General features: G+C 49.9%; 4 protein-coding genes and 1 long non-coding RNA gene across 6 annotated transcripts; 3 read left to right on the top strand and 2 right to left on the bottom strand.

The window, feature by feature from the left end:
* Positions 1-1,538: 1,538 nt before the first annotated feature.
* LOC117864550 (mavicyanin) lies at positions 1,539-2,601 on the top strand. Its single transcript, XM_034748684.2, has 2 exons — positions 1,539-1,825; positions 1,963-2,601. Exons 1-2 carry the CDS (start codon positions 1,660-1,662, stop codon positions 2,334-2,336), a joined length of 540 nt encoding a protein of 179 aa, XP_034604575.1. The 5' UTR covers positions 1,539-1,659; the 3' UTR covers positions 2,337-2,601.
* A 5,776-nt stretch (positions 2,602-8,377) lies between these two features.
* On the bottom strand, positions 8,378-10,049 carry LOC117865793 (uncharacterized). Its single transcript, XR_004642629.2, has 4 exons — positions 9,330-10,049; positions 9,158-9,247; positions 8,987-9,081; positions 8,378-8,878 (listed from the first exon to the last, which is right to left on the bottom strand). It is a non-coding gene; the product is annotated as an uncharacterized lncRNA (long non-coding RNA).
* A 1,366-nt stretch (positions 10,050-11,415) lies between these two features.
* LOC117865078 (mavicyanin) lies at positions 11,416-12,683 on the top strand. The gene is made up of 2 exons (XM_034749161.2): positions 11,416-11,923; positions 12,091-12,683. Exons 1-2 carry the CDS (start codon positions 11,749-11,751, stop codon positions 12,495-12,497), a joined length of 582 nt encoding a protein of 193 aa, XP_034605052.1. The 5' UTR covers positions 11,416-11,748; the 3' UTR covers positions 12,498-12,683.
* Positions 12,684-14,163: 1,480 nt separating this feature from the next.
* Positions 14,164-15,784, bottom strand: LOC117862590 (uncharacterized). Its single transcript, XM_034746087.2, has one exon. It carries the CDS (start codon positions 15,619-15,621, stop codon positions 14,503-14,505), a length of 1,119 nt encoding a protein of 372 aa, XP_034601978.1. The 5' UTR covers positions 15,622-15,784; the 3' UTR covers positions 14,164-14,502.
* Positions 15,785-19,681: 3,897 nt separating this feature from the next.
* LOC140220128 (uncharacterized) lies at positions 19,682-24,250 on the top strand. 2 transcript variants are annotated; one of them, XM_072294901.1, is made up of 5 exons: positions 19,682-20,302; positions 20,744-21,142; positions 21,678-21,770; positions 22,623-22,762; positions 23,552-24,250. In XM_072294901.1, exons 1-5 carry the CDS (start codon positions 19,697-19,699, stop codon positions 23,985-23,987), a joined length of 1,674 nt encoding a protein of 557 aa, XP_072151002.1. In that variant the 5' UTR covers positions 19,682-19,696; the 3' UTR covers positions 23,988-24,250. The 2 variants fall into 2 exon arrangements, with proteins under 2 accessions (XP_072151002.1, XP_072151001.1); XM_072294900.1 differs by having other exon boundaries at positions 23,549-24,250.
* Positions 24,251-24,636: the final 386 nt, after the last annotated feature.

The following is a 24,636-nucleotide window of genomic DNA, read 5'->3' as shown; positions in this document are numbered from 1 at the left end:
CCCGGCGGAGCGCTGGCCTGGCGCCGCGCCGGCCCTCCCAGCCTTGCGTCGCCCCTCTCACCCCTCCCGTCCCTGTGCCCGTGCGCCGCAAGGAGCCGCCCCTCCCGGACCTGCGCCAGTGCGCCTCAAGGAACCGCCGCCGGGGATGCTGGTCAGAGGAAGAGATAAGACAGGGAGAGGAAGAAGAAAGCATTGAGCGAGCGGCGAAAAAAAAAACGAGCGCGGAAGCATCCGTTGGTGAAAGACCGCGAGTCGCGAAAAAACGTGGGGCGTGGAGGCGTTTTTTCGCGTCTCAATTTTTTTTTTAAGTTTTGGGTGCGTTGGAGTCATTTTTTCTTTTTTTTTCCTAAAAAATGGTATTGGGAGTTAGCAGCCTTTTGTAGTTACTATTAGGTGGAGCAACTTCAAAAAGCCGCTAATCTTACCTAATATCCTTTTTGGGGAGAAAAGGAGAAAAACGAACTCTAACAGTCCACCTAAACCTTCTTCAATTTTTTAGCAACACTAAAAAAATAGCTTGCCACCGCGTATATTTTAGCGTTGATGTTCCTCCCCCAATCCTGATTCCCGCACGCTCACGTGTCCCTTCTGATAGATCCAGTACGATAACGTGGCCTGTTTTGAAATATTGAGGGTAATTTATTAGCAATCTGATGTGGATTGATATATTTTTGGGGGAATTTTTTTAGGAGAACCCTAATACATAGTTTTAGGGAAAAAAATTTTTAAGATACTCTTGAAGTTGCTCCTCCCAGGTTAGTCCAATCGGACAGCAAAACCTGAGTTCGACGATGATTCGGGAAGGCAATTTAGGAATCGTGGATTAAAGATGCTAAAAGGAACATGTACTGTCAACTAGTACTAAAGTGCCAAAGATAATAGCACGAAGAGAATGCCAAAAGGAACTTTGCTGTGGCACATTCAGTTTTTCCTTTCGAGGAACTGTGGTACATTCAGTTAGGCAGTTCTAGAATGGCCCTGTGTGTGTATATATATATTTCATAACAATTCGCTCAATATAAAATATTTTATGATTTTTTTAAACGAAACCGGCACCTATTATATTAAAAAGAGAGAGAAACATTTCACGAATTCCCCTCTACCGTGGCAATAATAGTTATGGCGCCATGTTGCTGTCCATATTCCCGGTTCAATAAGCAAAGCAACTCATTCAACGGCGATGTTCTACCATATAAAAAAGAACAGTGGACAAACGATCAAATTATTTGGTTTGTTCTTCCTAACAAAAAAGATAATTTGGTGTGAAAAATTATTGGTTCGTTCAACCATCATAGTCATCTACTTACTGGTAAGTACTTACGGTGCACCTTGGTATTAGGTATATCATTAACTCCCATTTCCAGGCCCTTTCTTCTCTTTTCCCTGGGGCAAAGGCAGGCACTAAATACCTTCGTCGTACCCATTTGCGCGAAGACTAAAGTGACGAGAAAAGTTGGTACGCTATTGCACATTAGCGTCCCTAAAAGATACTTAGAACTGACAGAGCTCGATCATTACCGACTGGCCTATATAACAACGACCGCTCTCAACGCCCCAAGCAGTCTTGTCCATTGATCACTGTCCTGCGCAACTCACTCTCCTGTAATCTGGGCGCCGTTGGCTCAATATCTATCTCACCAGATAATCTCGCCAACGCAAATGGCTCACACCCTGCGCGGCCTGCTCCTGGCCATCCTCCTCGTCGTCGCCGGCGTGCCGGCGTCCGCGAAGGACTACACGGTGGGCGACTCATCCGGGTGGAAGCCCGGGGTGGACTACACCGCCTGGGCCAAAGGCAAGCCGTTCAGCGTCGGCGACACTCTCTGTAAGCATCGTCCTCGCATTCAGTTACGTGCATATATATATGTTGCCAATGCGGCATGCTTGTTCGTTCGAAATCTCAGTAGCTCGAGCTGGTTGTCCATGGAAACTGATCGAGCGGCTTCCTTGCCGGGTTTGCAGCGTTCCAGTACGGCGCGGCGCACTCGGTGCTGGAGGTGAGCGAGGCGGACCACAGCGCGTGCTCGGCGAGCAACCCGCTGCGGACGCACGGGGACCAGAGCACCACCATCCCGCTCACCAAGCCGGGCACCCGCTACTTCATCTGCGGCACCGCCGGCCACTGCGCATCGGGCATGAAGCTCGCCGTCACTGTCTCCGACGGCGGCGCGACGTCGTCGGGCCCCACCATGCGGTCGACGAACGCGAAGCCCGCGGCCGGCACGACGGCGGCCGCGACCGAGCCGGACTCGAGCGCCGCGGCCGCTGCCAGCGGGGCCCGCCTCGCGACGGGCCTGATGCTCGGGGCCGTGGGCTTCGCTGCCCTCATGGGCTGAATTGGAGTCCGTCCGCTAGGGAAAAGGCAGTGCGGTTTCGTGCAGTCCAGTTTGATTTTGTTCTTGCACATGTGTGATCTGCTCTGAGCTGTGAGCTCTATCTACTACGGCACTACATAGTCCATAGGTTACTACGTCCAAAGAGTGTCTGCGTGTGTTCGTGTGTATGCTCTGTAAGTTTGTTGCTGTGATTTTTTGGCCTACTCGCGGTACAGTTCTTATCGTTGCTTATACTGACAATAAAACTTCATCCTTGCATAGACAAGTCTTTAGCGTCTAGCCATGCAACTTTTAATTTGAACAATTAGTGAAATGGGAGACTCATCCTCCGTAATCTTCGATGTGGAAACCGTAAATTTACAAAGTGGTAGATTAACTAATCATTGGCTGGGGAGAAAAGGAGTAGTTTCCCTGCCGTGGACGGTGGATCAAATTAAAGAGCCATTTTGTCCCGTGCTCTGAAACTTCTCACCGAACCGTCGCCCTTCCCAAACATCCGAAGCCACCGACCCGACGACTACCTCATGTGGTGGGCGCCTGAGCGGAGGAGCGAGCACGCGGGCAGGGGCCACGCGCCCGTGCCGGCGCACGTCTACGCTGTGCACACAAAACCACCGCGCCCAGTTGTCACGCTGTTGTCGAGCGCCCGTTCCGGGACACACCGCTGCCATCATCACTGGAGGAGGTGGACGTCCGATGCCTTGGGCTCGTGAAACATTTTCGGCTGGGTTTGAGTCCAACGTCTGTGGTCCGCGGCACTTTATAAGAAGTAACGCGTGACCTGTTTCATCCTGTCCACCAGCCCTATCATCTCTCCAAGCGCCCATCCCCTGAGGGAGAAAAAAACGACATGAATTCAAACGTAGCTAGCAGCTTATCCGTAACCGATCAGTCAACATGTAAATAGAACTCCATGACTAACCATGACATCGTTGCGGTGCTCCGAATACGATCAATCAGGAACATGCCCGCATCGTCCATGGCCCTCTTGGATGCATCCGACAGCACTGCATGCCGATGCAGCAACTCCATCAGCACAAATTTATACATCGAATGTTGCGTGTGCACAGCTAGGAAAAAGTTGGCACCTTCGTACGCCTGGTGGATTTGGAGGAACCTTGCAGCTTCCTCCTTAGCCCGAGAGTCCCCACTCGCGGATTGCCTGCGCGATATGTGTCAACTCACCACACCAGGGCCTGCTTGTGGTAGGCGGCGCGGATCTCGGTGGCAGGCGTGAGGGATGCATGGATACCGCGAGCAACAAGAAATATCCTAGGGGCACGGCACACACCGTATGCGTGTGCAGGGCTTCGGGATGCAACGGGCGCGGTTGAGGGGAGCGGCTCCGGAAAGGCAGAAACGACTGTACCTGGGCTTCCATGAATTGAAACCTCCAAGAGCCAGCCAGTACATCTTGAGATTGATAAAGTCACTATAGAAATCTCAGTATCGACGGACATATCGTCTAAGAGAATCATGTGTGTTCTTTGACTTAACTAGAACGATACGGATGGAGGTACGGTCAATGATATGGAAGATCGGAGGATCTTGGGGCGGAAGAAACACCATTTTTCCCTTCTAGAACATGACTTGTTGGAGAAATAGAGATATGGTAGAGGAACATAGTAGTAGCGGCCACTCTTGTTAGGTGGTATTTCCAGAAATAAGATATTGTGAAAGAGAGTAATCAAAACTAATGACTTATGAGGATAACAGAAATGACATTGCAAGAAGAATGGTATAGATAAATAGGGAAACAAAGGGGGGAAAAATGAGATGATGTAGTGGAGGACAGGAGGTGGTACCGTGATAGTGCGCCTTTTATAGGCCAATCATATGCAAATATCATGCGTTAAGTTCTAAAAAGGTATGACACGTCATAGTTATCATCTTAACTGTTGAGAGAGATTTACATCATTACACATGTCAGTCAAGTCATTTACGTCATTGCACATATCGGTAGAGTCATTTACTTCATTGCACACATCGGTTGAGAGGTTTACGTCATCACACATGTAGCCACCAGCCCACCACCATACTACCTTAATACTACTTTAACATAAGGCCCTAGTATAAGTATTTTTTCCAGCACAATACTGAGTTTTTTATTGGTAACATTGAAAATGCTGCTTTGGGTTCTTGGGATTAATTGTTAGCCCCAAGAAGGAGGTGGGGAATCCCAAATCTTTGAGGTTCAAAAGAGTCTAAGAATAATTATCAATCCAGTAACTTTTAAAAATAATAATGAGTCCAATACCTATATTTTATATTATATTAAGAAGAACCAAAATTTTAATGATAAATTCGTGCTTTTATTGGAATGCTCTCTGTTGGGGATCATCTAAACTCTAACCATTAGAATAATGCAAAAATAAATTGGAGATAAGCCGGAAAAATACATGATTTTTACACTTTAACCTTATTTTGGGTCATGAGTCTTAATCGAAATTCAATCTTTTGCATATAGACCCCTTCGGTATACACTTGACCCTTGATTTTAAGAGAATAACACTCCTCTCACCATCTTTCAAGATAACTCCTCCTATGCCCACTGTTTATTCGCTGGTGCACATCCCCCTCATTGAGCAGCCATGCACGCACCATCATCATAGATTCTTTCTCTCTACTATACTCTGAGCTCCTCCGCAACCCTGCCGTCGTTGAAGGATACGTGGGAATAGGATGTTTGATTGCTTAAGCTTGCTGAAACAAACCTTACAAAGGACCCTCAATCTCTAATATCACTCACCATTTTTTCTAGTAAACGTTCTTTTTGAATGGTCCTCATACCACATGGTTCTTGTATAACCACCACCATGATGGGCTGCTGCTCGGAGACGTGGGCCTCGATGATGGCCAATGGGCTGAATTGGAGCCTGCTACGGAAAATGCAATGCGGTTTCATGCATTCCGGAATATACCATATAGGTTCCACAATTTTTTTTCCTTATATATGAAATTTCCCGTGTTTGATATCCATGCTACAGTATATGGATGATTAAGATGACGTGGGGGTCCAAACCAATCATGAATACTATCCAATCCTCGTAAAATGTTGAATCAACCTATCTGACATGTTAAAATCAGGATTCGTTGATTGTTAAATCAGTTGCAAAAAAAAATGTTGAAATATGTATCAGGCGGGTAACCTGGGTGAGGGGGGAGGGCAATGCTATGCAACTGACTGCCCATGAAAAGTTGAATTAGCCTATCTAAAATGTTGACACAAAGTTTATAGATTGTTGAATCAAATAAAAGGAAATGATGAATGCTGTCCGCGGTGATGTTGGTGGCTTGTAATAGTTTATCTAGATGGGCATAGCGTGTTTTAAAGCTACTGTCTTTACCCAGTTACTGAAAGCCAAATAGGAGCCCGTGCATTCCTGTTTGGTTTCGTTCTTCATGTGTCGTGTGTTGACGCTCGTTATTGATCCACTTTCAGTACTATTTAACTAGTGTTTTCATGCTTAATCTTATACTAACCCGCCACTTGACACCTGAAACAATCTCATTATTGCATATGTGTTGTATTTTGGAGTATATTGCATTATGACAGAAAATATGATATAATCAATGGGGTTTGCATAAAAAGCTTAATGGATATTTGGACATAGGTCGTCGAGGGAAGCCAGCATGAGAAAGGAGAGGACCAGGACGGCTAGGAAGGGCCCAAGCCGATCAGCCTAGGACCCTTTGAACCGATCGGCCTAGCCCATTCCAGAGCTCGATCGACCTCCCGTTTCTTCAACGTGAAGTCTACGATGATGCTTAAGATTTTTTTCACCGATATTGACCCAGAGCTGCCGCCTATGGGAAACTATAAATACCCCCTTGTGAACTTCAAGGAGGGAAGAAGGCAAGAGAGAGAGAGGAGAAAGCACCACGTAAACACCATCCACCGCCACCACAAGGAGGAAAAATGGAAAGAAGATTGGATCTACGAAAAGCCACGCGAAGCAGAGCACCAAAGAAGGAAGGAACCTCCCAAGCCGATCGGCTTGGAGGTGCCCAGGCCGATCGTCCTGGGACTTTTCTGCCCTGTTTTGTCGTCGTATTCGGTCCAATTGATCTACAGGGTGATCTTTACCTACCATTCTGTCAACATGTGTAAGATCATAGGGTAAAGTCTCTGTTTGTCCTCGAGGCTGTATGGAGATCCTAATTTGTAATCGTTGAACCTCTTGTTTAAGATTTGTTTGTTATTTATCATATATTGATGATGCTTCTTCATGTAATGGCTGACTAGCGCTACTTTGGGTTGCTTATTTGCCAACTTAGAATGATCATCAAACCGTGTTCTTATTGTTCAATATTTTAGTACCCTCGTGTAGTGACAACGTGCGAGAGAGAAAGTGTTGGGCATGGTTCATATCCACTCACAATAACACTTAGATCCAGTATTTTCATGCATGGTGATTACATCTACAAGTGATTACACTTAGGACAAACGTTTTATCTATCTTGTTTACATTCATACTCTATCTGTTTTAATCTAAGTCACTAGTTCTTTTGTTAGATCAATCTTATCATATACAAAGAATCTTCGGTTACATAGATTAGTGCTTAGTTAAGCGTGCAAATCCACTTATTCCACGAATTGATAAACCTTGAGGATTACTCTAAGAGAAGAGCTATAACTGATCCGTATATTTGCGGTTCATAAATTGACGTGTTAACTATCGTCAGCATCGTGCCTGATGTGTAATATGCTAGGAGCTGTGAGCACTACTACAGCACTACCATAGTATAGGGATGTATGTACTCTGTAAGTTCTTGTGACTTTTTGGCTACTCATGGTAAAGTTCGTACCCTTGGTTACTTTCTTACTGACAATAAAAGTTCATCCTGTCATTGACAAGTCTATAGCCTCTAGTAGCGATACAACTTTTGATTTTGACGGGTTAGTGGTACGTCCTTCACCATGTTTGATGCGGAAATCGTAAATTTAGAAGTTGGTTGGTCAACTAATCATTGTTTTGGGGGAAAGCCTCCTCTGCTGCCTCCCCTCCCCTCCCCCCTCCGCTCGCCCCTCACCGGCAGTGAGGAGCAACGGTGGGGTGAGGTGAGCGGCAGCGGCGACGGCCGGCGGCGGGTGGAGCAGGCGCGGCTAGCGGAGGAGGCCGGCAGAGGAGGGGGCGGGGGGTGGAGGGGGCGGAGGAGGAGGAGGCGGAGGGAGGCCAGGACCGGCGGGAAGGGGCGGAGGAGGAAGGGCCGCGGGGGTGGAGGGGGCGAAGAAGGAGGAGGTAGAAGGAGGCCGGGGCCGGCGGGGAGGGGCGGTGGGGTGGGGGGCTCGGCCGGCGGGGCTGGTGGGTGATTTTCTTTTTTTCTTTTTAATTTTTTAACACCCTTTAGTACCGGCTATCTCAACCGATACTAGAGGACCCCTCTAGTACTGGATTGCTAGTACCGATTGCACAACCGGTACTAGAGGTGGGTTATGGAACGGTACTAGAGGTGATTTTTTTATAGTGAAAAAATGTGTAATTTCCTCTTATCTTGCCGTGGACTATGGACCAATGAGCCAGCTCATGTGCATGGTGGGCGCTTGGGCAGAGGACACGCTACGGCGTATGGACACGGGTGGGGAGCATGCAGCCAAGAAGGCGGTAGGCAGGGGGCACGTGCTTACGCCGGTGCGTCTCTAGGTTGTGCACGCAAAGCATCGCGCTCGGCCGCCACGCTATCATCGAGCGTTTGTTATGGGACGCACCGCTGCCATCATCATTGAAGGAGAAGGTGGATTTCCAATGCCTCGGCTCATTGAAATGTTTTCGGCTAGGTTTGAGCCCATCTACGGTTTGCAATCTGCAGCACATTACAGACCGTTGTCTGCTGTAAGCTCTTCTCTTTCTTTTCTTTTTGCCCTTTGCATTTTGGCCGCTCGCACAATTCTGACGGGGTTTGTTTTGATTTGTTGTTGGATGCATCGTGCATGCTTTACTTGTGACTTGTGAGAAACAACACACTCATCAACTCCATTATCATAATGCCAATATTGTACTTTTGAATATCACAATGAATTCATTACACAACCCCTTTTTTTTTACAAAACATATAGACATGACACTCGCATACACGTGCACCCTAGCTCTTTGAGTACCTAAAAAAGATTTGATCCGTAGACCATGAAATCGACAAAATCACTGTTTATTTTTTAATACTAAATATCTGGTTAAGTAGGTAGCCAAGCTCTAGGATATGAGGCTATGATGACCAGCCTTCGGCTCAAGCACAGCCAGTGGGCAAATGGCACAGCAGCTAGTGTTTGCGCTCGAACAAGCTGTACAACCCTAGTGGCGGTGGCCGCACACTGACACGACGGTATGGTGTAGAGTTGACAAGCCGGCACTTGCTTCCCATAGGACTTCCAGGCATCTTCTGTAGGCCTGTGCTACTAGTTCTGATGTTAGTCGCCACCATGGTAGTGAGAGGGCAGGTGTGTGATGGTGGGTCTGCGTGAGACGACGAGGAGGTCTACATCCATGGGCTCTCTCTCCCGGATGTTATGTCATTGAAGTCGTTGAACTGGTCGGGCCAGGCTCCTGCATGATGTCAAGATGTGCGTTAACAATTCAAGTTCGTCACGAAATGGGAGTTCGATTTTGTTGGTTTATATTTGGAAAGGGGTAGCAACTAAGAAGCTATGTGACCTGTTTCATCCTGTCCATCAGCCCAGTAACTCATCCATCGATCAGGTGCAGGCCCGCATCGTACATGGCCCTCTTGGATGTGTCGGACATGATCACTGTCGATGCCACACGCTCAATTAGCATATATCCAACGCATGTTGCGTGCACAAATGTTGGAAAAATAATAGGTACCTTTGTAGGCCTCCCGGATCTGATGGAGCCTGGCCTTGGTTTCGTCCATGGCTAGAGAGTCCTCATCCGCAGCTTGTCTGGGTGCCATTTCTGCATACAATTCCAGCATAAGATGTGCATAGACGTGCCATTTGTGACCCAAATAAAAAGGATTGAGTACGCATACACTCACCAGGTCCAGCTTGCGATTGGCAGCGTGGATCTCGGCGGCCAGCATGAGGGACGCATGTATACCGTGAGCCACAAGAAGTATCTTGTGTGCACAGCACCACATAGCATCCGCGCACGGCTGGGGGAGTGGCCCCGGAGGCGTTACCTACGTCTCCAAGACTCCAAATTTCCCAGGGCAAGGGGTAACGCGCGGCGCTGATGGACAACAGATTTGTGAACTTGTGCGTCTTGGGCTTAGCGGATCGGCATGGAGGGATCCGAGAGCCCTTTTTTCTATGACGCGAATGTAGCATGATCTTAAGATTGATGAAGTCACCACGGTCACCTTTAATATCGACAATGATGTCGCCAAGGAGAATCATGTGCACTGTTTCGCTTGGTTGGAAAAATAAGGATGGAGGTTGAATCAATGACATGGAAGATTGGAGGTTCTCGGAGAAAATAAGTCATTTCTTTCCCTTCTAGAACATGATTAGTCGGCGAAGTAGAGGTACGTCATTTTTAATGCTAGCCAAAAATAGTACGGGCCGCTATTATTGCTAATTGGTGGTTAGAAAAAGGATGTATGCATGGATCGAGACGAGGAACTAGATATTATGAGGGTGTCAAGAGGAACAGTTTGAGAAGAATGGTATATGTAAGTGGTATTGCGCCACTTGGAGCGGGTATTGAGGTAGTAAATAGGGGAGAAACAAAGGGAAAATGAGACTGAATGTGAAGGTGGTGACAATATGCCTTTTATAGACTACTCATAGCAAACGTCACGTGTTCACATTTTAAAAGGGTATGACATGTCATACCTATCATCTTAACAATTACGTCATTGCACATATTGGTTTGGATATTTACGTCACTGCACACATATGTTCAGATCGAGGTTTACGTCACTGCACACGTACTCATAGACATGTCTATAATATCTAGCCGCGATGCAACTCTTAAATTTAAAATAGTGTGTCAGTGCTATAAACTTTGATAGGGTAGAAACAAGAAGAAACCTAGAGTTCTAGGCTGCATGGTGTGCTCGTGGTCGATGTTTCTGTGGAAGATGGAGTCCTTCATTGCGAATAGTACAATGATTATATAATCTTTTATTTTAGACCCTTTGATCATTTTGTAATAAGTATACGCTTTTGTAATGATATATATTACTGATGAAGTCAATTTATACTTAAAAATGATTTCGAGTATGAATAAAGGTAACGTTCGGTTTGTCCCTAAAACCGGGCGTGGCATCTCCCAGTCGAGTCGCTCGAAGACTAGTACGCCCCCAGCTCCCCACCCCGCTCTTATCATCGTCATCCTCGACAGCTACTGCCACCGCAGCATGCCGCCACACTTATCTTGCCGCCGCAAAGCCCCAATCCTAGCACTGCCCAACCTGCCTCCCTCCACCACCCACAGCCAGCAGCAACCGCTGCCTTGCCACTTTGCCCCGCACCCTCCACCTCCTCCGGGCTAGCGTACCATCGGCGAGCTTCCTATAAACTTGGTGTGCTCCCCAGTGGAAACACATCCCCGAAGCCCTCAACCGTACCCCAAACCCTAACGAAGCTAGCCACCTCACCAAGTTGAGGAAGATGAACATGACGTCACGAATCAGATATTCAGATGGCAGGAGCTTGAATGGGGCGCTAATTGGACGCTCAGAAAATTGAGTGTTGGCGAGCGTTAAAACACTCTAGTGTGATTTAGATTTGCCGGGAAAAATCATGAAACCATGGCACGTGGACGTGGTAACCTTATCCATGCTAGATCCGGAATTTCGATTCTTCGTGCCTCCGGAAACAATTGGCAGTTCTATTCCTTACGCTGCAGTAGTTCAACAATAATTTACCACGCGCACATCGAGCTCCGATTGGATTAAGAGCCAGTTTCAGCAAGAGCAGCAGCACGCCTACTGGAAGAACACCGAACGTCCGAACCTATGACATCATCTCTGGAGACAAAAGTTTGGAGCAGGAAGGCTGCTTAACCGCCAATACCTAGTACCAACAGCACGCAAGAAACCGCGCATCGATCACCAAACCTCACCAAACACACCCCAATTTCTTCCCCGGCATCACCTATTCAGATCAAAACCATCGCATGGAAAATTAAGAAGAGCGGAGACGACCGCTTCACCTTCCCAATTGGAACCCTGCCTGCCTCTGACAGTCTGACTCGTGTGGGTCGGTCGATCGCGTGCGACACGACAGCCTCCCAAATAAACCAAGCTTTAGCAGGCGCCCGAACCAGCTAGTCCCTTGCGGAAAGCGCGCTCTCGAGAGAGATTAGCTGATTAGGTAACCAATCTTCAACAAGAACCGGCGTTTTCGTATATATCCCAGCCTTTTTGGCATGCATGGATACCTTGGATCTCATCCCAACCGCTGCACAGGAAGCATATCTCCGGGTGGGTGCACAGCCCGTCGTCCTCCATGGCTGGAGCTCGGGTTGCTCTGGCGCTGTGCGGCGTCCTGCTGTTCGTCCACGGCGTGGCCCGGAGAGCCGAGGCGACCTCGTACAACGTCGGGAACAGCGCCGGGTGGGATCTCAGCGCGGACTTGCCGTCGTGGGCCAACGGCAAAACCTTCTCCGTCGGCGACGTTCTAGGTACGAAGCACATTGGCACCATCCCCTGTCTCGTCCAAGCAGATGGTGCAGTTCAGAGATTTTGCTTCCTTCGTAGCCGTTCGATCGGAACGCAGAAGCTAACGCGACGTCCCCGATGATCGTGACACGATTTAATTTGCTCACGTGTGCTCTTTATGATGATCCAGTGTTCCAGTACTCCAGGTACCACACGCTGGCCGAGGTGGACGAGGCCGGGTTCAAGAACTGCAGCGCGGCGAGCGCGTTCCTGTCCCGGAGCGACGGCAACACGACGGTGCCGCTGACGGCGCCCGGCGACCGGTACTTCATCTGCGGCAACGAGCTGCACTGCCTCGGCGGGATGAAGCTGCACGTGCTCGTCAACCAGCCGGCGGGAGGAGGAGGAGGAGGAGGAGGAGGAGGAGGAGGAGCTGCGGCGGGGGCCCCGCTGTCCCCGCCGCAGGCCGCCCTCGCGCCGAGCACCGACGACGATGCGGGCGTCCCCAGGCTCTTCCTCGGCGGGTCCCACCGGACGACGGCGGGGCCGCTGCTGGTGACGTGGCTGCTCGCAGCTGCGGCTCTGCTTGTACTGTGAAGAAGAACCGCTGATTTTGCGCGCTGTCTGTTTGCAGCTGCGACAGGATTAACAGGAGTTCTTGCGATCTCGCCGAGTTTGTACATCGCTTCTTCCTCCCTCCCTCCCTTCTGCCTGTATGAATTTTTCTGAGCCAACGGCCAACGAACCGGAGCATCAAAATGGGGGTTTTTTCGCGAAAGGAAATTGATCGTGTCACGTCAACACATTTAGGATGCCCTTTTCCGCCGATCCGTCCTCGTCGCGCGCACAGTGGCATGCGGTACGCCCACATGCGAGAACGTCCGGAACGCACTGCTCGGTAGGCTGGTGTCAAGCACGGACAAGGACAGCGGGTGCCGTATCACTTTCAACTTTCGAATTCGAACCCGGATCTCGGCCGGAGCGAACGAGGGTTTCCCGGGCGTCCGCGGACCGCGGGTAAGAAGAATCAATTTTGAAGCCATAGCAACGGCGGCCGTTTACGCCAAAGGCCAAACCACCTCTGGCCCTCGAACTTCAGTCCTCGGCCGGGCAAGCGAACGGCGAACGGCGAACGGCAGTGGATACACCGCATGATTCGGAGCCCCGGATCGACCAAGGGTGCGGGGAGAAGGCCAAAACCGCGCACAGGGCTGGGGCCGGCAAGCAGGGCAGACGAGACGAGACGAGACACGAGGCCAGTACCCCGGTACGCCTCGTCATCGGCGGCAGGTGGCTCGGGGACCAGCTCCGAACGATCGCACGCACACGCACGTTGATCCGTGGCTCATGATTATACGACCGACGACGATGACCTCTCCCCAGCCATGCCAGCGCCAACCGACGACCGACCGACGCATGTTTCGCTGCACCTCCACGGGCTTTTGCGGCTGCGAGTGTTGCGCCACGCCCGGGAGCTCGAGTGCTCGACCACGCTGTGGTCAGAACGCAAGATGGCGCATTGGAACCGGGGGCTGGGCTCCTCTGCTCCCAGTTCCCACTCCCCCTTGCCGCTCTCGAGTTCGGACGCATGCCAACGCAAAGCGTTGACGCCTCCCCTCGGCCAAGCGCGGGCTTTTCTCGGTGGCCCATCGGAGCACCTGGCATCCGCTACGTGGTGCGCCAGATTACCAAAATGCCAAAATGCGAATTTTCGGTGGGTGGCTCAGGAATGATTTGTGGGATGCGATCATTGGACTTATTCTGTTTTCGTCGGCTTTTGGGAGCAGTACTGGAGTGCCCGGCGTCGGCCCGCCCTGTCTGCTCAGCCCAACGGTGGGTGCAGCAGTGTCCCTACGGATCTCGCATGCTTCTGCGGTGGCGCATGCACGGCTGCATTGTACGTGCGTGTCGTCGCGTTTCATGGCGCCTTTTGTCGGTAGTACTGCTAGAAGTTTCTTTTTTTACCCTCACAAATTTGTCGGCAAGAGCACGCCTGCGAATCTGCGATCTACCTTACCAAGTTGCCAGTTCTCCTCCGGTCCAGTCTTGCATCTACCAAGAAGAAGAGATCGATTCAGGCATCTTCACGTGGTGCATTTACGTCGCAACAAGCGTACAGAAACACAGCAAGAGCATGCATTTTGACGAGTAGTATGAGCAACAGCCAAGAGGGACTGATCCATGGCAAATCAGAGATGATGCACGCAAGATTTCCTCTCCATGGAGCAAAGGAAAAGAAGCAGGCTAGGCCATCCATCGTCCATACGCAAAGTAGAAATAAATTATCAATGTGTTGTACAGCAAGAATTATACATGCAACCATAAAACAATAAGGCCAGTCTCAGTGCATAGTTTCATGCACAGTTACCAAGACTGCAAACTAGGTAACCGAGCCAACTGAGTGTCATGGGGATGAAACTCCTCTCACATCTGATGAAAACTCTCCCTCCTCTCTCGTCCCAATGATCTTACCACGTCAGCAAAATTGCTGATGTGGTATAGAATTTAATGCCCGTGAAACTCTTTATGAAACTTCCAATAAGACTGGACTAAGGTGATCGTGTGACCAACGGTACGGAGGTAACGGTAAAAGCAGCTCTACTTAGAACAAGACCACGAGCCCGGCGGCCGCCAGGGCCACCAGCGCGGCGACGCCGGCGCGCGCGCTCGGCGCCGCCGACTCGTCTGCCTGGGCGAGAGCGGGCCCCGGCGACAGTGACGGGCTCACCGACACCGAGCTGAACGGCGCCAACGAAGGCGCTAGCGTGGGCGCCAGCTCCGGCGCCAGCATGGGCGACGGGGTCGGGGCCTCTGTCGGCGACGGCGTTGGGGCGACGCTCGGAGCCGGGGACACGGGGGCTGGAGCGGGAGCCGTGACGGGCGTGGCGACGGGCGCCATGATCGGAGCAGCGAGAAGCGGCGTCGGAGCCGTTGCTGGAGGGAGGGTGGACGGAGGAAGCGCCGCCGGTGGCATTGCCATGGGTGGGGAGGCCACTGGAGCCGGCGTCGTCGGGGCTGGCGCGGCCACGGTAGGCGGTATGGCCGCAGGTGGCGATGCCAGCGGAGGTGACGTGGCTGGAGGTGTTGCGGAGACGGGAGGAGCGGCCGCTACTGGCGGAGAGGCAACGGGCGGTGACGTGGCAGCCAGCTGCGGGGCAGCGGCCGTGGTCGGCGGTGCGGCGGAGGATAGTGGCGGAGAGGTGGCGGTGGTAGGGGGTGCGGCAGAGACCTGTGGCGGCGAGGCAGCGGTGGTCGGCGGTGAGGCAGAGACCTGCGGCGGGGAGGCTGCTGTGGTTGGCGCCGTGGCAGAGACCTGCGGCGCGGAGGCCGCTGTGGTTGGCGGCGCGGCAGAGGCCTGCGGCGCCGACGCGGACACTGTTGTCGGCGGCTGCGCAGAGGCCTGCGGCGCCGATGCGGATACTGTTGTTGGTGGCTGTGCAGTGGCCTGCGGCGCTGAGGCAGCCGTTGTCGGTGGCGCCGCAGAGGCCTGCGGCGCCGAGGCTGCCGTTGTCGGTGCCGCGGCAGAGGAGGCCTTCGGCGCCGGGGCTGCCGTTTTCGGTGGCACGACCTTCGGCACCGAGCCGCCGACCGGAGGCGCCTTCAACGCGGGCGGCGACGAGGCGCTGACCGGAGGAGCGTTCGACGCGGACGGCGACGAGGCCGGCGACTGCGCCGCGCAGGACACGAGGAGGAGCGAGAGGAAGAGCGGGAGCAGAGCCATTGTCACCCGCCTCCCTCCCAAACCACAACTCGTTCTCCTCCCGTTTTCCTCTGTCTTCTCGCTGGGCACAGAAGCTCTTTGCTCTCCTCTCTGCTGCCTCGCCTGTGTGTGTTCTGACCTGAGCAGTGCGGTGACTGTGAGAGAGCGCTCCAGTGACGATGCGCTATATATATAGCGCGCTCCGCTGATCGCGCGCGTAAACTGAACACCGGACTTGACAGTGAAAGCCACCCGATCGAAGGGAGGAGAAAAATGAGCCATCTTTACGGGTTACAGCTCAGCGTGGGGGCCAGTTTCTAATGATGATGCAGGGCAGCGATTTCGTACGCGCACGACGCGCGCATACGAGGCCAGGAGTACGTAGTTATCACCGACACCCGCGAGCGTATACGTACGGTACACATCTCGTAGCCGATGGTGGCACGACCTTTCAGTACTCCTGCGTCGAGATCTACGTATGTGTGGTGATCAATTTTGAGTGTAGGTGTAGTGTACCAATTATCATCTACAGGCACCTTGGTACATGCTATGACAGCAGAGGTTAAAGGACTAGCAGTATAGCAGAATGCTTGCAGACAACCAGAACGTGAAAAAAAACTATGAAGGAACGCATCTTTGCAGCATAACTTCTGAACAATGCGTGCACTCCGGCGCTAAGGTTCAAGACGAACCGAATTGTGCTCCAACTCGAAGCAATTCAAACCCCGACTCGACCAAGTTTTCCGCCGCGACCGACACACGGTCCGGACTCCGGTCCAGTTCCTCGCTTCATGGCGCAGACCACGACGGCTCCTAGACTGTTCAATTCAGAACACTCAACAAATCCAGCATTCAGAGCCGAAAGCAACCACGCACGGCACGATCGGGGCCAGCATCGTCTTGTTCTTCCTGACAGTGCACGAAGCATTGCCTCTGGACAAAGGAAAAAAGGTACTCGTACACCCACTGCTGTCCTGCACGGATTGAGCTTCGGTAACTGCAGATCAAACAAAGCTGGCCAGTTTATCTACCCTGATGGTAATGCCACAGTTCTTGCAGAGACTTAACCTTGCCTAACCAGTGAGCCTCCTACCGTCGTCCTTGCACGGCTTGTACCTGAAAGGGACTCGCAAACCAGATCCTGGCCCAGGGAGCTCGTCTCCATGGACAGCCAGCCTGGGTCGTCCGCTCCGCCTCCGAGCCGTTAAGGCATCTCCTCGTTTGGTCGCGCTAGGGCTCACCTCGATTCATATCTGCGGTACAATGATTAACGCACGCATTAGTGCACCACCGCCGCCTGCACGCGGTCTAGGCTGTGCCGTTTTGATACGTGCAAGTGTAACCGGTGTAAAACGTGGAGACGCCGAGGGGGTGCTGCTAGCTCTTGCAGTCTTGCATGGATTGCAAGGAAAGCAAAGGTAAGCTTCACTAATCATGTTTTTGCTCTGACTTTTATTCCCAACTACCCCATTCTGATCATTAGCCGTCTCGGAAGAATCCTGGCCATTAGCGGCGCCGGCACATTCTGATGGCACATATGCCTTTTCTAGGGCCTCCAATGATTCGCGAGATCCCATGCCACTGGAGGTGACATGATTCCCCTTTTAACCATGCATGAAGAAAAGGGCGATGCCAAGTGATGATCCGTCAAGCTAGCGATTGGCACACGTCGCCGATGCCTGGACGCAACCACGCATGCGCTGCGCATGGAAGCAAGGCTTCCGGAGCCATTTGCTCTGCCTGGCCGCGCCAGGTGGGGATTGGCGGCGGGGTTGTCGGTGGCGGGTGTGCTCAGCTCAGCTCTAGTCTCCGATTGGCCGGAGTGAAAGAAAGCTCCTCATAATTGGGATTCAATAGACGTCGCTTTTCCTGGACCGGTCGAACCGGCCGGCCTACGCGCAGTGATAGCGCAAAAGCTACCGATGGAGTAGTACCGAGAGCTGGCCGACAGGGCTGGGCCAACGACCACCGTGCGCCATGATCGCCGGCCCGGGCATTGATGCGGGCGCGGCGGTGCCGACCCCCCACGCGACGGCATTGTTGTTGGAGGAGCAGAGGGTCCGGTCGGCGAGCGGCACGAGCACGACGCGCCTTCCCGTTAGGTTCGGACTTGGACGTTTTGGTTGAAGAAGCTCGTGGATCGCGTCTCGAACGGTCGGCGTCGGGGGTTCGTCGAGCTGGACTGACGTAGGTGGCCGAACTGTCCGCAGTGAGTTGGGGTTGAGAGTTTTTTTTTTTTTGAAGGCGCTAGCGCCCCGACGTTCGGCTGGAGCAACTCCTGTCGGACGCATGCATCTTTATTTGTTTAAAATCTGATGGTTACAATCTGATGGTTACAGTAGTACCATAATAAATACCCAACGCCCGCACCTGCCGCCGTTTCGCACGCCCACGTGGGACCCGCATCGCCCAACCCCGCGGGAGGCCGCTCACCCCCCTCCCCTTCCCACGCACATGCACGTGGGACCATGTGGGCCCGCTCAGCGACGCCCCAAAAACTGCAGCACGTCAGTCCCATTGCAACATATGCAACACCAGATCTACTTTTTGCAACATCCAGATGAAACACTTGTAATAACATAGGTCCAAAGCAGTTGAAACATAGTGTCTGCAACATCGAAAATCAACGTTTGCAACATCAAGAACGTGTAAAGATCTTCTTAGTGATTCGTTGATGATGAAAAAACCTGCCACAACATCTTTATCATGTTGCGTGCGACATTCAATCTCGCATTGGAAAAAATGCAACATCCGAAACTAACTATTGCAACATTATAAAAAATATTGTGCAACATCCAAAGTAACATACCGAAACATCATGAAAAACAAACCATTCACACATCAAATTGTCGATGCATGAAACATCTCATCCCAATCAAATTGCAGATGCAACATCGCAGATCACATATGAAACATCACAAAAGTCATTGTTGAAACATCCTAAAATCACGGTTGCAACATCTCAAAAGTCGTTTAAAAAGGTCATGAGGAAGATGATGAGTGGCTCGACGAAGGCGGTGACCCCGACCTCGCCGCCATTGTAGAGCGCGAGCACGAAGGAGACGACGGCCGCCAGGAGCAGGATGCGCACGAGCGTGTCTTCGAACTGCTCGAGGATGAGCTTCCAGACCGACGGCGGGGTGTGCCGCTTGAGCTCGTTGGGCCCTTACCGCTGCAGCAGCGCCGCCACCTCGTCGGAGCTGAGCCTGCGGTTCGCCGAAACGCCCAGCTCCGCGAGGCACTCGCTCGGGGTCTACACGGATCCGTCCCTCCGCTTGCCGTCGTCCTGCCCGCCCTTGCCCATTGGGTCATCGGCTCTCGAGATTCGCACGGAGAGTAGGCGCTCCCTGCCTCGGATCTCTCACTGCCAACCCGCGCACTGCGCGCCCCCATGCACCTCCTTCGCTCGCCTCGTCGTTGGCCCGCGCGGGCTTACCGCCGCCCGCCGCCCCACATAAAAGCTCGACAACGAGTTGGAGCTCGGGGTGGTGGTGCAACTGGCAAATCCCCGTTCGCGAGGTGGACGGGGCGAGTGACGCAGAGTGGTTGAGGAGGGAGCTGAGGAGGTGGAGGAGGTATGGGCGCGGTCGATTTGATGGAAGTGGCCAGAGGAGGAAGAAATCGGTCGGCGGCAGGAGAGTAGGTCGCACAGTCCAGAGAGGAAGAAGAATAAGAATACATGAGGCTGAGGAATGAGTGGATAGGAACGAGGGAAGCAGCACTAGACAGATAACCCTTGGCTTGCGACGTCCGATATTTTTACTGCGATCGGACGTCAGAGCCTGAGCATTTCACATTGCGGACCCGTCAAAGATTGCCGGGCTTGTATTAATTAATAGAGATAGCCAAAGAAATGAAGAAAAAAATATATACAAAATTTACTAGAGGTGCTCAATCGTTAACTTAGCAGATGGAGGGGTTCAGAGTTTCAGACAAGTGGAACCGCAGAGGTGGTCAGTTTTGTCTGCGACTGATGACCATGAGAGTGTTTTGTCTTCCTTTACGAAATCTGTTTGCACCCGCACCGCGTATAGTTCTTCCATCTGATTTCACGCAACGCCGCCGAGGTTTACTGATCTGAGAAGGCGTATGCGACATGCCTCGCTTCTCAGAAGAGAACACGCATTTCGCTTTGAAGGAGACAAGGCGTCTAACTCAAAAGCCGCTTTCCCTGGACCAAGGAAAAAGAACAGTATCTTTCAGCGTAGATGAGGCTCGCGCGTCTAGGGCCCCACATGTCAACCTCGCTGCGTTCTCCAAGGCACTATCCCCGACCTCGCAGCTTCTCCACACTCGCCGAGCGATACCGCGCGCGCACGCGCCGCCCATCTATCGAGCACCTAGCGAGCAGAGCATGCAGCCGCCGTGCCTGGGCGCATGCGGCGGTGGCGGGCTCGCCCTATCCGTCCCGCGCCGCCGCGCCTCTTCCTCCTCCTGCGGCGTCGCGCCGCCTAGGGCCTCCGTCTCGTGCTCCGCTGGGGGCGGCAAGGCGTCGCCGAGGGGGAAGGAGAATGTCTGGAGCGTCGACAACGACCGCGCCGCCAAGGAGGCGGGCCGGGGCCCGAAGCACCGCCGCAGGAGGCGCCCCGGCGGGCGACGTCTGCCGCCGCCGCCGCCGAGGAGGAAGGGGAAGGATGTGGGGTCAAGGGTTTTGGTGTCTGGAGCCATGCTCGTGGAGGTCGAGACCGTGCTCCAAACTCAGGTATTCATGCTGCTTCTCAATCCGGCCATAATATGTGATTGGCATGATTACGAAGATAAGGCGGATACCGGATACGTGTTTCTAGCAGTAGTGTGCTGACATTTGAAGGAACGGAGGGGCTCTCATGTTCGTCCTGCGAAATTCAACCGGTTTGCTTTAGTTATCCACATCAATCAACAGTTTGAAGTTAGTTTATTAGACTTAAGGTGACGGCTGCTTCAGAGATACACTAATTAATTCATTCTGCTCAAGCATTCTACTCCAATTAGTAGGAGTACTAATTAGTGCTGGTAGGGTTCATATAGCAGTGAATGGTAGAGATTAAGCTGGGGAGAACAACAGTCTCCCACCAATTTGAATGCTTAGTAAATTAGCATTCATTATTCCTAAGTTCCTAACAATTTGGTGCAAGCTTCTGATGTTGTTATTTTTCAATCTTAGGAACCTGTTATAAGGCCTTCTTGGGATACATTTGCAAGTAGCTTAAGTGGTAACTGGAAGGGTGTTGGAGCTGTCTTCTCTCCAATCACAGCAGAGATGGAGCCTGTTGGAGTTGGGAGCAAAGAAGAGTACCTTTATGACTGCTACACTCTTTCTCACATCGAGAGATCTTTTGATGGTGATCATGGCTCTGAAATCCGAAGGAAAACGAATTGGGTCCCTATCAATCCTTTTGGTGAAGCTGAGAAGCAGATTGCATCATACGACGGTGGGAGTTATGACGCTTCCAGTGGGAAGGGAACAGCTGATTTGCCTTCATACGAGTCTTTTGAACTTAACAGGAGTGCTGTGCTTGATGAAGAAACTTTTGCTATGGAGCCTGGAATCGTATTTTTTGAGGTAGGGTTCTTTTATTGTTGCCTCCAATTTGTCTTTATGAAATCTAATGATATGGTTATATGCAGGGCTTTCTTTATATTGTTGCTGACTGAAAACCATGGCGTATTTCCTAGTCATCGATATTTTTTACTATGTTTTGCGAAATCAGGAATTTGTCACTTTTTTTAGCCACCAGCCCACCGGGATCTTCATTTGTCAAATTGCAAATTTAGTATTTCTTCCTTGCAATACTTGGAACATTTAGATGGGCTTCTCTGTCAGAAAAAGACGTTAGTTGTGAAGGTAATGCCGTAAACTGGTTAGAAGGTAGAACTATTGTACATTTAGGCCTGTGTTATTCAAGTGCATTAAGAAGCTACATTACATGCAAGTCATTCTTCAATGCTTTATATATCCATTCTTGTTCAAGTGCATTATTCTCTGGCCATTAATCTTCTCTTTCAAACACTCAAACTGGGTTGTAATCATGATTATGTCTTCTTCCTCATGAATAATCCAATACTTACTCTTTTGGCCACTATTCTTTCATTTTCAGGATGGATCATACTCTAGAGGTCCGGTTGATATAGCTATCAGTGACTATGATGAATCTAAATACTTCCTTTCACCAACATATAAGTTTGAGCAAGTATGTTTACTATACTTCAGTTGACATTTTCAATTTTTGCAGATAGCATGCAAAGGTTTAGGCTTACTTGAATGATGAGAAGGCTTCCTTCTATATGCTAAGTAGAATAAGTGCTTCCCTACATGCACAGATCCATACTTGAACATCTTTTCTTTGAGAAATTACAAGACAGTAGCATGTCATATATATTTTTTTTTGCTCTGTTTTACATGAGGATGCCATAACTTGGCTATTTGTACTTTGCTAGATGGATCTTTTTGCTGCAAAGTACCTTGAGAGGCTATAGTTTTGACATAGAAAAAGTCATCTGCCTACCCGAACTTGCTTGGGGATATAAGGCTCTGTTGTTGTAAAGTCAACTGGGACCATATTGTTGCTTGAACCATTGTTTCCTGAATTTCTTTCTATGCGATGTTATGTTTCTTACCTGTTACAGAGAAATAAACCATTTTCCTTTTATGTGGCTTTGTTGTTCATTAAAGTATGTTTTTCTAGTGTGCTGTAAATATATCACTTCCAGGCAATGTTAATAAGTTTTATGATTGAATCATACACATTTATAAATAGCAAATTAATCAGTCATGCATTTGTTTTGTAAGGACATGGAGCAATCAGTCATCCTTCCCAACTTGTCTTATGGAGATATATATGTGAATTATGCTACTAAATAACCAGTTGTTGGTGCAACATTCAAGTTTGAGCAATATTACTTTTGGAAATAGGCTCCTGTGGCCATTAGATATGTGTACCATTTTGTGTCTAGATGTCTGTGATTTGCTTCTTTAATGCTGCATGTGGGTCTGGTACTCTATTTTACCCATTTATAACTTATGATGTCCATTTGTATCTTAGTGTCTTGTCAAAGGTTGCCACAAGAGATTGCGGATTGTGCATACAATTGAGTTCAACGAAGGGGGAGCTAACATACAAATTGTAAGGGTTGCTGTGTATGAAGAAAAATGGGCAAGCCCAGCAAGTATTCATGTTGAAGAGTAAGACTCCTCCTTATTAGTTCCTACAGATTTAGACATTTGCTTTGCTGCTCATGACATAGATCTGTTCCTAATCGGCAATGTGAATTAATAGTAGTTCTAGATTGGTGGGACCAATTCAGAAAGGATAAAGAATGATCTAATAGATATCACTGTTTTCAAAAGATTAATCAAGGCAGAAATTTTTCATATGATGAGCTACACTGCCTTCCAAAATATCCTGATCTCTCTGTATTTGGCAACAAAACCTTCATGTGTCCATATCAAATACATCCTCCACAGGCACCACCATTTTTTTGTTCGGTCATGCCATCATGGAGTCTATATTACCTTAGCTTTCTAGACCTCCACAAAGTAAAACTTTTAGGGTGTATGATTCAAATTTCAAAACTTGCACATCAAGTTCACAGAAACTAAAATTAAAATTCAGGAAGCTTTTTCTAGGTACAGTTTTCTTATATGTCAATCAGGGATGTAAGTTCCACTTGTTTTGGGTCATTGGGTTGACCCAAAAATTGCTAAAATGAATGAAAATGAACCATAAATTTGCCAATTTTTGCGAAAATGGACCGTAAAAGGAAACTGGGAGACCAAACATGAGCTGAGCCGTTTGACTGAATAGCTCCAGATTTTCTCAATGGGTGGGACATGATCACATGAATGACCATTATTTTTTTAAAAGAAAAACATAAATTGTTTCATGTGATTTGGGTTTATAAAAAATGCTTGGTTTTGAGCAATACCGGCTCTTTAAGTTTTCTGACAAGCTGCGTTTTTTTTCCTCAGCAGTGATACACTTGTTGACCTTAAACCATTCTCTCAAAGAAGGCGGACCAAACCATCAGAACTGACAGGCTCCTGGAAAGTATACGAAGTCAGTGCAACACCAATTTTCAGTGATGAAATGCAAGAACTGGAGGGAGGTGCGCCTTTCGTCTACTTGTGCATGGAGACCGTGAAGAAGAGAACCCTGCCAGAGAGCTCAGTTTTCTTTGGGGAGGAGGAGATGCTTGACATGCAGGATGTCACCGTGCTTTGGTTACCTGGTGGCGTCACTGCCTATGTTGACATCAGTGAGGATGGTGTACTCTGTATTGGGGTTGGGTGGTACTCAGAAGAAGGTATCAATCTGGTGATGGAGAGAGACTATGGAACTGATGGGAGGCTCAGGGAGGTTCGGTCGAAAACCGAAGTGAAGCGCCGGTGGTATCAGTCAGTTCCATAGTAACCCAAAGAATCACTTACCTTTTTTTTTTGCTTCGATTAATCTTGTTTCTGAATAGGAGTGTAGGATCGATATCCAATAATGTTTATGGAGTATGAATTACAGCAAACCTTTTTGACAGGTTTGATGTACTTCATAGATAAGTTGTAAATTTGTGTTGCACTGTAGAATGTGGATCTTCTGGTTCTTTTTTCGAAACTGAAGATCTTCTGGTTTCACTAATAAGAAAATAAGCTTAAAAAAGCTCATTTACCGTTGGCCTATGCATCTTGCTTCCCACGTGTATCAATATATTTTATGCTGCAGCTATAGAATGACTAATTATGAATGATATATTTGGCCACTTGGTCTGGAATATGCTGACAGTCTTTGGGAACCCACACTGTGGTTGGTCTAGATCTTCGCCCGTTGGGAGACAAGGTTGATGATCTTGATAAGCTCTTTGACATCTTTTATTCATCTTTGATAGACTGATTTATCTCTGAACATTGTATTCTTCAGTGAAATTCAGATTTCTGTCTTCTTTTGGTGCTGTTAAATACAGCATTGCTAACCTTATTAAGGCATTCATTTGGAAGATTCAATTCTACCTGCCTGTCTAGGAAAGGAAAGTTGCTTTCTAAGCTACTAAACGCCCTTCGCGTCTCAA

The sequence above is a fragment of the Setaria viridis genome, chromosome 7 (genome assembly GCF_005286985.2).
Source record: "Setaria viridis chromosome 7, Setaria_viridis_v4.0, whole genome shotgun sequence".
Lineage (NCBI taxonomy): Eukaryota > Viridiplantae > Streptophyta > Magnoliopsida > Poales > Poaceae > Setaria > Setaria viridis.
This window is presented reverse-complemented; position numbering and strand designations above follow the sequence as displayed.

Coding starts and splice junctions, on each gene's coding strand:
- LOC117864550 (XM_034748684.2), top strand. CDS start 1,660: ATGGCTCACACCCTGCGCGGCCTGCTCCTGGCCATCCTCCTCGTCGTC. Junction 1,826..1,962: donor CAGCGTCGGCGACACTCTCT/GTAAGCATCGTC, acceptor CCGGGTTTGCAG/CGTTCCAGTACGGCGCGGCG.
- LOC117865078 (XM_034749161.2), top strand. CDS start 11,749: ATGGCTGGAGCTCGGGTTGCTCTGGCGCTGTGCGGCGTCCTGCTGTTC. Junction 11,924..12,090: donor CTCCGTCGGCGACGTTCTAG/GTACGAAGCACA, acceptor ATGATGATCCAG/TGTTCCAGTACTCCAGGTAC.
- LOC117862590 (XM_034746087.2), bottom strand. CDS start 15,621: ATGGCTCTGCTCCCGCTCTTCCTCTCGCTCCTCCTCGTGTCCTGCGCG.
- LOC140220128 (XM_072294900.1), top strand. CDS start 19,697: ATGCCTCGCTTCTCAGAAGAGAACACGCATTTCGCTTTGAAGGAGACA. Junction 20,303..20,743: donor AGACCGTGCTCCAAACTCAG/GTATTCATGCTG, acceptor TTTCAATCTTAG/GAACCTGTTATAAGGCCTTC. Junction 22,763..23,548: donor GCAAGTATTCATGTTGAAGA/GTAAGACTCCTC, acceptor TTTTTTCCTCAG/CAGTGATACACTTGTTGACC.